Source organism: Lonchura striata, chromosome 9 (genome assembly GCF_050655825.1).
Source record: "Lonchura striata isolate lonStrDom1 chromosome 9, ASM5065582v1, whole genome shotgun sequence".
NCBI classification, from domain to species: Eukaryota; Metazoa; Chordata; class Aves; order Passeriformes; family Estrildidae; genus Lonchura; species Lonchura striata.
In genome coordinates, this window is record NC_140711.1 from 23,472,553 (window position 1) to 23,484,644 (window position 12,092).

Sequence of the window (12,092 nt, forward strand, 5' to 3'; positions counted from 1 at the left end):
AAATGTAAAATAATATAAAATAACAGCAGGGGTTACAGAGAAGGATTGTCCTTATTAGGCATGTAATTTAAATTTTGGATTTTTCTTATTAATTGTACAGGAACCTTTGGAGAAAGCCCAGTCTCTCGCTCTCCATGGAGAACAGCTCATCCAAAACAACCATTATGCAGTTGATTCCATTAGACCAAAGTGTGTTGAACTCAGGCGAATTTGTGATGACTTTACCAATGAGACCAAGAAAAAGTATGATATTTTGGGAAAATCCCTTGAGCTGCATAAGCAATTAGATAAGGTGAGTGAATCTTTTCAGATAACAGCTCTGGCAAGGTCCTATTAAAAATTAAGGATTTTATTAGCTCAGGTAATTATGATGAAGATAAAAAGTTGTGTTTGGTTTTTTTCCATTTTATTCAGTAAATATTAATATAAATATTGGAGCTTTGCATTAGTTCAGCAAGTTCAATTCTGTATATGCTGATGGGGTGACTTGTGGGCAGGAACTATGGACAGGCACACTATGAGTAACATTGATCCCCTTTTAATGACATGTTAGGGCTAATCTCTTTTCCATAGAGTAGAAGGAACACCTGACAACTGGGACTGTCAGTGATAAGTTCTTGTTTCCCCACTTTTCTTTAAAGGCAAGCCAATGGTGCGAAGCTGGAATCTACCTCTTAGCTTCCCAAGCTGTGGACAAGTGCCAGTCACAAGAGGGAGCTGAAACTGCACTCGTTGAAATTGAGAAGTTCTTGGTAACAGCTAAGGAACACCAGCTCTCCAACCCGAAGGAGTTCTACAATCAGTTTGACATGATTCTCACCCCTGAAATAAAGGTAAAACCCCTCAGATGTACATGTGCTCACCTAGAAGTTAAAAATTTCCAGTTGCTTTGTCTATGAAAGTGTACTGGGCTATATATTTGAGTCTGGTAAAATATGCCTCTTTCCCTAGTCCAAAAGGGCACAGAGGTCAGTATTTGTGGCAATAAGCTTTACTCATAAGAGTAGTCATGCAACACTTGCGTCATTTTCTTCAGAGCAGTGCTAGAAATACTGCTTGAGTCACCATCACAGGTCAGAGAAACTGTGATCTGGGCAGAATGTGTGGACTGGGCTGCAATAACCTGCAGCACACTGTGATCTCCAGCTCTAGTCTGAGTCTGGGAATACAAGTCCTTTCTTCACTCATTCCAGCACTGACAACCATTTGTTGTTTGCCTTTTCTTTGTCAAGGCCAATGCCCAAAGAATTGTACAAAAACTCGAAGATGTGCAAGAAATGTTTGACAAGAGACAAGTAAGTCTGAAGAAGCTGGCAGCCAAACAGACCCGGCCAGTACAACCTGTTGCTCCACATCCTGAATCTTCGCCAAAGCGAGCATCACCAAAGATTACCAGACCAGCAGCAGTAGGTAGGCCATGAGCAGCTGCTTTCAGACTCACACCAGTGTTTTGTCCACATGGTCATGTTTGATTTTTGTTATCAGAATGAACATTTGAATTTGATGTGCAGTGTCAACCTCGTAGGTCCAGCTAGTAAAAAATGAATATGAAATGTCTCTTATTGCAAACATACAAACAAGAGTGAATCAAAAAAACCCACCAGGTTTCTCTTCCTAGGTCTAATCTACAGAGTACATTTCCATACTGTGTGTCAGTGTGTCTTGTATTGCTAATTCTCAAATACCCACACCAGGGTAGTCAATGCAAGCCTGCAATGTAAGCATCTGAACCTCTTTTATATTCCTTATAATGCAATGTGAATATTTGGCTTTCAAGTGTCATAATTCCTCAAGTTTCAATCAGATACTTGCAAAATTAAGGGTTCATTAGTGAGTGACACTGACTCATTTTCCCCCTCTACATAGATGTTAGTTCACTTTCTACCTTGTCCTCTGCTAACCATAAAAGCTTAGCATTGCTTCTCTTTGGAAATTACTGAAAGTTCCTTATTTGAGGTTAGCATTTGTGTCCAGCCAAGATAACTGGTTTTTTGCAAAAGGAACATGGGTGAAACTAATTTGAAGCAGTGTATCCTGGAGACCAGTCACCTTGTGCTTGGTGGCAGGAAGAGGTTGTCACTTTGGAACTTTTAGGGCTGTTCAAAAGGGGAAGCTTTAGCAAAAAGCCTTAAAAATCCCTCTAATTTGCATGAAGAGCATTCAATAAGCTGCTTTCTCAATAGGAAGATTAGGATGGCCAGTAGCCTGACCATTTTTCTTTCTAGGCATACCAGCAGAAAGTCACACTACTGTCCCTGCTCTCCTCTGCTCCCCAGCATTCTTCTTTTCTTCCAAAGGAAAATCATCTTTTTCCTGTTCCCATGCTGGTTTGACATCTGTACATTTTTTCCCTCAAACCATGGTAGCTGTGTTTTTTATGTACAGATCCTACCTCAACTTCCAGCTTCTATTTTAGTTTGAGGCAAGCTGAGAACACAACTCCTGTGAAGAGGTCCTGCTCTGCCACATCCTCCAGCACTGTGCTCCCCTCTTGCACTGGGGTAGGCAGTCAGTTTGCTGGAGTTGTGATTTGCCTTGAAAACTGAATACAGAGACTGCAAAAGTGTAGTAGTTCTTTTTCCATTGCATGAGTTAGAGAAATGCAGGGAGCTCTGGAGATCACACAGCACAGTCACCTGCTCTAAGCAGCACTAATGTCAGTGTTCATCAGATTGCTCACTATTGAGCATGGCCACTAGTGCTGAAGCAAAGGAAGTTGCAGAAAATGGGGTTATGGGGTCAGTAGGTCAGAGCCAGTTAGTTCCTGTCAGTGGCAGCACAGTTTTAGAATGGCTTTCACCTACTGTGAATCTGCATCTTCAGGCTAAAAGTTCATCTTGCCATTCTGTTTATGCATGCAGTCTCTTGAACTGTTTCTTGAACTTCTTTCTTGTCATTTTTGCACATTTGCAGATTTTTAAATTAAATTATTGATACAGATAGAACCTTATAGAACAGTCACTGGTTTATGAGAGTGCTCTAAGTTTTGATTCTTGTTCATACAGCCCATCCCACATACCATCAGCTCTTTCATAGAAAGTCATGAGATGCTCCCTTGCTCTGTCCCTTGAATTGCAGTTCACGGTTATACAACCCAATATAGGATAAGTGTGTGACAAGGCTTAGCCTTTAATGTCCTGCTGTAAAATAATAGGTAGTTGAAATTTATTTTAAAATGCTACTCTGGCTGTAAGGAAGTGCAAAGTGTAACCCAGTTCTGTTCAGACATTGATAAGCAGACTCTGCCATTTCATTCAGATTCTTGAGTGACTGACCAAGAGTACCTCTGTGCAAAGACACAGAACTGCCTGAGTATCTACAGCTCATCCAGGGACTCACAGTCAATGACTTTAACAGCTATGAATAGTGCATATATATTCACATATTCTTTATTAATCACTTTGGTGTTATCCAGTTGTCTGCTACAAAGAATCATACTTTGAAATTCCTGAGTGCCCTTTCCCTCAGAATGCTAAAGCACTTGACAAGCACTGGTCAGTATTTCAACCTCTTTTTTTCAGAAAGAAAACTGAAGCAGAGATAAACCAAGGAATTCACCAAGGTGTTTCACAGTCTGACTCTGAAATGTGTCTGAGAATAGAAACAGGAACACTGAGTCCTATTCCAAGCCTGAAAATGAGGCTGTGAAATTCTGCTCTTCTTGAAGCTACCGTCTTTTGGACTTTCCTCTGTGTCCTTTCTTCACATTCATGGCATCAATGCACAATCAGCATTTACTTATGGGGAGAATTTATTGAGCAACATCTTGGAAACCTGAGAGAGGCTTAGAGCACCTTCTTGAAACAGGTTTTTTAACTCATTCATCATTTGTTACCCAGGACATACCTGAATATTTCTAAAAGCTTGCAAAATAGAATATGACAACAGGAAAATACCATGTTCTTAGACTGTGTAAATAAAAAGGCAAGCAAAGGCAATAAAATGTGGTAAACAGAATCAGAAGACCAGAAAGAAAGGCTTTTGTCCCCAGGCAGCAGAGTAACAATACCATGGCAGAACTGGGGTGGTTGGTCTGTGAAAGGAAAAGAAGTTACATTTGTTCCAGAATAGATTTTGTTTTGTTCTTCCTTGCTGACTCTCCATTTTCCTAACAGGGAGCAGTTGGGAAAATTCAGTCCAATTCAGAGTGCTAATGGAAAAATCTTCACAGGTATAAAGGCTCAGACATTAAATACTCCATTATTGTAACTGTCAGACTCTCCATTTTACATGGGCAAATACATCGGCAGAGATGGAGTTTCTGCACACAGGCATAGCTGATACCATGTCTGAGAGAAAGGGCAGATTTCTCTCAGGTTTCTCTCAGGACTGTCATAGTTTCATGTGCATGTCCTTGTGGTTTCTGGTGATTCTCAGCAATCTTTTAGCTCAGTGAAGATCCAGAATGGCAGCTCAGAGTTGACTCTCCTTCAGTTTGTGAGAATTTGATTAAATATTATTCACAGATCAACCCTGAAAAGGCAGAAAACTCTGTTGACCTTTTTATAAGAGCCTTTAAAATATTTATGTAGTATATATGACACTTTATTTTAAGGAGAACTCCATTTTCTCCCAGTGGAAGCTGCTTGAATTCTAATAGCTAAATTTGTCCCAATGTCTGTTGGGAGGAAAGAAGTGGCACTTGCTATGGAAATATTTTTGCTCTGATTCACTTTTGAGGGCATAATTTTTGATGATTTGACTACACATTTGTTATCTGCATTTCTGTGGAAAACTCTTTAGCATGGAATGAATTGGAATTGGTCCACAGAGTCAAACCACACAGTCTGTCAGACACAATGAGATGAACTACAGAACTGTAAAGGATAATGCAAGCAATTAGAAATTACTGCAGTTAGCATTTATCTATTTTAATGTGCTTGTAATTCTCCCAGACTCTTACTTTTTGAAATCATACTTTCCCAAAGACTATTCCCTTCAACCTCACATATTCTTGGAAAATTTCAGTGAAAGGTGATTTGGCCATCTCAATGACCATGGTTAGGAAAAATGTCTTGCTTTAGTTACCTTTCTCACAAGAGCTGGAAAATGGCAGGACAAAGTGCTATAAAATGTTCACCTGGAAGTTCTTTGTGGGCAACATAAATGTGAAATACAGGAGCAGAAATGTCAAAATTTCTGTGAGCTTGTTAAACAAATAACATGTTTAACAGCACATTGCACATACAAAATCCATGACTCACCATACAAGCATCTTAAAAGGCCAACTTGGAACACAAGATTCATAAAGGGGAACACAGCTGGAACCTTTTCAGTTCTTCAAATAATAAAATTTAAGCTGGTTCTATCTCAGTTAAATGTATACAACTGCTCATTGGATCCAGTCCAGCATTCCTCACAGTCATTTGTGTGTAACACTCACTAACTAATAACATCTGGACAGAGGATAAAGAAAGAATTTCTTGCAAGAGTCTGGGGATGTGTGCAGGGGAAGTGAGGCTGTGGAGAGATTAGCTGACTCAGAAGAGATGGTGTGTGTGACTCATGAATGGTTTGAGAAACCACTAGTTTTTCTAGTTCAGTATATTTTTCTATAAATAAAGTTGAAAAAAGAGAGGATACTTTCAGTTGTGTGAGTGTGGGATTGCTATTACACTTGGGTCAGAGGAAACCAAGTAGTGTATCCTTGTAGAAGAATATTCCACATGCAGGAAGCTTGTTCTGTGCTTCTTATATCAGCAGATTTTCAGGGCACTTGACAGAAATTTTGCCAGAGAGAAGAAGTCTAAATTATATTGCCTAAGAATGGCAAAGTCTTTCTGCCCTAAGCCATTAAGTGACAAACCATAGCAGCTCTGGTGTTTCTTTAGCTGCCTAAACATTGTTTTGCCATCACCAGTATTCAAAACAACAATGAAGCCATTAATTATCTTCAAATTTGTATTCCTGTTGGACAGCATGAACAGCAAGTCAAAAGAATTCAGTTCTGCTGTAGGTGATTAGTGAGAATGCACAAATCCATACAGAAAACAAACGGGAAAATGTGATGGGGGAATTCCCCCCACACCTGAATGTGAAGTGTGGTACTTACTTGAGGGGGGTTTGGAATATCTTGCAGGTGCAGAGTATGCATCGTTACCTTTGGCTATGGCCTGTGTCTCTTGCTAGCTAATGAGTTATTCTAGCAAGAGCTAGCTTAGGCCACTTACCAACTAATCCAAGTGTCTCTGAGCACCTGGGAGCTGCCCACAGTTCTGTCTGTCCCTCAGTCTGTCCCTCAGTGGGGGATGTAGTCCCCCTGTAAGATATCAGCACCTGAGAGGTGGTGCCTGTGTCCTGCCACAGAGGAGCAGGGGGGCGAATGGGTGAAACCACAGCTTTTTCTCACAAGTGGCATGAATTTTCCTCACTGAATTTATTTCAGTCTTAGAGGGGTGGAGAGACTGCAAGGCAAAACAGGGCACATGAGTTTCTGTCATTTTCTAACAGCCTTAGGGACAGTACAGCCCACTTTACCATTTGCTGTAGGCTAAATATACAACAGTAATTCCATACTTGTTATACAACTTGCTCATAAAAAAACAGTAAATTTTACTAAAGCCCCATCGGAAAAGTGTAGTGGTTCTCCAAGTGAATGCAAGTGACAGACCCAAACTCTGTTTTACAATGCCCTTTGACAATATTTACTTTAAAAGCAGCATCAAGCAATTTAAAATATTAATGAATTCAAAATGAAATCATCATTATGTATCATCCAGGAGACTCGTGTGAAACAATAGGATGAAAACAACCCTGAAACCATGCAGACATTAGATAATTTCCAGTTCTCTGTTCCTGTGCCTTTATTCTTTCAGTAGGCAGTTCAGCATTGTAATTTTCAGCTTCTTCAGCAAGACAACACTGTACTGACCTTGAAACAGCCAACTCTACTGAATTCTATAAGGGAGTTTCCCTTATATTTCCAGTTCCACAGTAATTAGTACCATAATAATTGGCAGGTATTTGGGCTGGTTTTTTCTGTACTCCTTCAGCAACTACTTAAATGCAGTGACATGTAGCAGTTTCTGAATAAGGGCCAATCAATAACTGAAAAATTCTCCAGAGCATAACTAAAGCAGCTTGTTTCCTATTTTCAGTTCATTTCTGGGTCTAATTGGAAAGGGAAGTTCACTGTGTCAATATGAATCAAATTAATCTCTGAAACACACTCAGTTGAATTTGACTGCTTTCTTATGTTGTACCTGTCTCCTTTTCTGAAAAATGTCACACTGAAGAAGCCAAGACTCAGAATGTGAACTGATCTGAGAAATTGGCTGCTGGATCAAGGAGCACGTGCAGTTTGGCTTCTTGTGAATATGCCATCTTTCATTTAAACTGTACTGTGCTCTCTTTCCTGGATCACCTGGAGCTGTCTGAGCTTTCAAGTTGTGATCCAGACATCGAAGTTGTAACTGTTTTTCACTTTTTCTGTTGATTGCTTTCAGCAAAGGTTTTCATACCAGTATCAATCATCCCTTCAAGTTACAAAATGTTCTGATTAATGAATAAGCCAAACAACTTGGTATTGCTGACTATGCTCTTCTAAGCTAAAGTCCTCATGTTTTCTGAAGTTATTTCTGTTGCTTCCCTTAATTTCCATGACATATCCATAAAAATTGTGAATTAGATTGTAGAACAATCCGAGGGACTGAATTCAGTTTTAGAGAGGGCAACTAGACATTGGAAGCATATCTAGGGTATTCAGGTGTGGGTAATATTATGAAACAATATCTTGGTGGCCAATTCTATGCTGATTTTTCAAGGTATAAGTAGAATATAGCTGGGAGAAGCTCCAGGAGATAATAGTTTTTAGTGTAATAGGTCTGAGAACAGCCTGTTATGTCATGATCGTGGTAGGTGACACTTTATAGCTAAATAGACTCTCCAGGCCGCATCAATACAGAAAAGGGTGAATTTCCTGATGCTTATAGACACTTTACTCAGAGATTCATATGAAAACACTAAAAGGGCCCATTTGAAAACTTACCAAATATTCTGGTTTTGCCAACAGTAGCAGTCACCCTCCCTGCTGATTAGAAAGGCATGAAGAAGTTTGACAATCAGGATCAATAGCTTCCATGTGCTGCATCTTGCATCTTTTTGTTCCCTTGGTTCCCAAATGTCAGTACACCACTTTTTGGGTGAAATAAAAATACCTTTAAGAGAACAAATACTACTTCAGGGAAAGCTTGCTTGGGGATAGGAAAAAGCTATTTGTTGAAAGTAGTGCTCAAAATCAAAACAAATCCCCTGCTGTATATTCTGAGTGATGGGAGAGCCAAAAAGAGACATTTGCATTTCAGCTCAGTCCTGGGAACCACAAGAATTCTCTACCAGTCAATTATAGCTGCTGGTGACTGCCAGATTTCACTGTTCTATTGAGGAAGCTTTCTAGTATGGAGTCATTGTGAGGAGGTAACAGGCATGATATGGGCATTGCAAAGTCCTTATGCATTCAGCATCGGATAAATCCAAGAAGATTTAGGGAAGAGTTGGAGACAATTGCTTTAATTAATTCTCTTCCCAGCTGTGTGATAAGGCTTTTGAAAAGATACAGGGTAGAAGAACTGTCAGCTTCCATTATTACCACCTGTAAAACTGATATGTTGTCTTTTTAACTCAATATAATTTGAGGTGCTTCTATGTGCTTCTTTTTGCCTTTTTAAAAACTACTTTAAAAGAAGAATATAATGACAAGGGCATTTGAAATTTTGTCAAGGTGTTTCTTTTTAAAAAGTATTCAGACCTCTCCTATATCAAACCTTTGATACTAGGTCTTCCTCATTCAAAAATGTCTGCATCTTTTTTACTGTATCCCTTAGCTTCTCCCAAAGAAGAAAAAGTTAATGACTATCAAGACTCTCAACACTTCAAAACATTAAACTTGGTGAAACCCTCTTAAACAAAATGTTGCCAGATGCATTTGAAAACACCAGCTTTTATTCTTAGAAAAAAAGCTTGTTCAATTATAAAGTTTTGCCAGAATAAAAAAGAAAAGGACTTAACCTCAATTTTGTTCTTTGTTGTCTGACCCAGATTCTTTCAGCATTTCATCTGGCTTTCATGTTTTCACCCATGACATGAATGGCTGCCCATATCAATTCAGCAATGAAGGGAGAGTGTTGTTTGCCTTGTACTTACATGTGCTATGAACTCATTACCAATCTACAACAAAGATAAAGCTGTAATAGATATTATTTTCTACTCAAGCCAAATGTATTATTCCCCATCTCATCGTTTATTCCAACTCTTTGCTTTGGACAGCAGGCTCAGCACAAGTGGTTTCGTTGTTAAGGATGACTGTCCAGTAACCTCAGCTGGGCCACCAAACCTGACACAACAGGGCACATTCTGAAATAATATCTTCAGATTTTGTCCTTACACACATATCATTGTGCCTTGCTGAACCCCTGCAATTTCTCTTTTCAGAGTTGTTCATGTAATGAAACCTTACAGGGAACAATCCTTTAATCAAACACCAATCAGCAAACCATTACCAGAAACAAAATTTCCTGGGAACCCACACAAGCAACACCATGCAAGTGACAATTACCCAAGTTGGTGCAGCTGGCTGACATTTACCTGTGCTGTCCCAGAGATGGTTTTCCCAGGGGAAGCCAAACCAAAGCAATCCTTTCAGTGTGGAGCTGAAAACGCCAGTTTAAGACACAGTGCAGCACTGAACAAGGGAACCCATCCCTTGTTCCACCCAGTCCATCACTGCCCCAGCACAGCTCAGTTCTCTAAGTCAAGTCTCATTTACCACTTTGTTAATTGCTTTTATTAGGAAGAAGAATTTTTGTTTTTAGCACATTTTCTAATGTTACTTTCTTTTTTAACTCTTTCAGCTACCAACAGGAGGTCTACAGAAATTTCCTGCCCTCCAAAGACTGTTTCTGAAGTAGAGTTATCAAAAAAGAAAAGCATTAAGAAGACAAAAGGTGGAATTAAGGTAGGATTACTTGTAATTTGGGGACATCCCATATTGCAAGAGAACTCAAAAACCTCATAAATATAGATTTACATATCTATACTTAGAATTTTTTTTAAAATGGAGCATTTCTAAGTTAACTCTCTGATAAGGACAAGCTATTTTAACCCAACTGTCTGTTATCCACAACCCTGATTTGTTCATTTCATCTTTATTCATCCAAAGCTGAAAGCAAAAATTAAATGCAATCCATTCTCTGAAATGGCCAGCACAGCCCATACCTTCAGCAATAAGCACAGAGTAAAACACTGTTATGAGCAGGAACATCCAGGTGGGTCTCCTCTTTGCCTAAACTGACAGAAGGTGACTGCAGAATTAGTTTTACTCTCATCAGTAATGCAGGTAATCAGTTGCATTTCTCCCACGTAGTTAGGTGTATGCAGCAGCATGGTATAGGCTTTATAAAACATCCATTCATTAATTTTTAAATCCACTTTCCAATACTACACTGCAAATTCTGCCCCCTCCCTTTCCTCCCCATTGTTCTGGTAATAGTTCATATGAGGACAGTTCATTACTGGATTCCATCATTATCATCAACCAGCTAAATAATTTAGCAATATAGAATGCAAGAATCAGCCCTTAGAAATGAAAGTGCTCGGGAAGTTGGATTCTGCTGGGATTTAGGTATTAGCCTGGATTAACAGCAAACTCAGCAGATGGGTTGTTTAACTGAATTTGAAGAGATTGGCTGTTGAGTAAGTGCAAGTAGTGCTTGGTGCTCTTAAAGCTGCAGGCAAAAGGAGGAAAAGCCTGCTGAAAACTTGCCTGGAGAGCACTTGAAATGATCCAACTCTGCAAGATTGGACAAGAGAGTATATGAGTGTTCATCAAAACAAACACTGGAGCTGTGCAAAAGCTCTGTTTCAGCCTGGGCACGGGTTCTGCACAGGGGCCTGTGCTCAGCACTGCCTCACCCAGCACTGCTGCTGGGACACAGACACTTCGCAGAGGCACACGGAGGATTCCCAGATTCCTCCACAGGACATTCTACAAAGAACTCTGGAAATGTGAAGTCTTTGGGTTGGCTTCAGACAGGAAATGAAAAAATAGTATTCCAGAGTCTAAAGAACAGATTATTATGCCTGTAATTATCTACACAAGGAGGTAATTCCCCTTCTGTGGTGCAAGAATATAATGACTTTGCCTGGAGTAAGGAATGCCTACACACCAGCACTGAGCAAGGATGGAGATTATAAATAGGAGATATTTCTGCACATCTAGAATTCAATTATTTGAACTTGTCTAGTGACTTTCTAGGTTAGGTAGGACCTGATTTTTATTCTTTCAAAGAGTTAAAGTTCTCTAAATGAAAGCATCAGTAATTATTTTCAGTTTTAACATGTCCTTCTCATTCAGATTGAAGTGATGCATGAAGCCAGTCAAGGAGGATCTAGCAGAGTCCTGGTGACCAGTGAAAGTGATGAGAACTTGTCAACAAGGAGGAGGTAAGGCTGCACATATGAGCTGCTGTATTTTTTTTTCTTCTTAGAATGCAAATTGCTGCATTTGTAGTACATTCTCTACAACCTCTTTGAAGTTCCCCCAGATTAATAAATAATTAGCAATAATGAAGTCACTGAAATACAGCCATGCATTTATGCCGAGTCTAGCAGATGGAAAAGCAAATAAGAGTTATGGTTTTTGGGTTGGGGCTTTTTTACAGTTTTTTTCTCTTAGAAGTATTAATTACAAGATTTGAGAAAATAAGTCATTAGAATAAGTCTTGCATGTATTTACAGAAAAACCCTGGTGTTAAAAAGATCCTCTCATAGTGTTCAGAATATTCACATTTGACTATATACCTCTGAGGGGCTTCCAGGTTTTTTAACTGCAAGCTCAAATTTCTGCAAAAGCTTGAGAAAAAAATTATTAACAATGCATTCTAAAGCACCAGCTATTTGAATCACTTCCACAAAAAGTATCAAGCAAACACAATTTTAGCTGAACTGCAGTTTCTAGGTCAAAGGGAACAATTAAATAAAAAAACCCCAGAAAACAAAAAACCCACAACAAAACCCCCCTGCAAAGAAGCCAAATGCCACAATCCTGACTTAATTTCCTTTGTTCTCTTCTTCACTGTCATTTAGATAATTCATGC

At 39.3% G+C, this 12,092-nt stretch overlaps 1 protein-coding gene across 10 annotated transcripts in view; it reads left to right on the forward strand.

Annotated features, from left to right (window-relative positions):
* Positions 1-12,092, forward strand: part of MCF2L2 (MCF.2 cell line derived transforming sequence-like 2) — a 157,726-nt gene that overhangs the window by 66,027 nt on the left and 79,607 nt on the right. For all 10 annotated transcript variants that reach the window (XM_021543705.4, XM_021543715.4, XM_085587250.1 and 7 more), the window contains exons 11-15: positions 101-292; positions 642-833; positions 1,233-1,410; positions 9,849-9,952; positions 11,351-11,439. In XM_021543705.4, the coding sequence (XP_021399380.2) occupies positions 101-292; positions 642-833; positions 1,233-1,410; positions 9,849-9,952; positions 11,351-11,439 (755 nt within the window). The remainder of the gene's footprint in view (positions 1-100; positions 293-641; positions 834-1,232; positions 1,411-9,848; positions 9,953-11,350; positions 11,440-12,092) is intronic.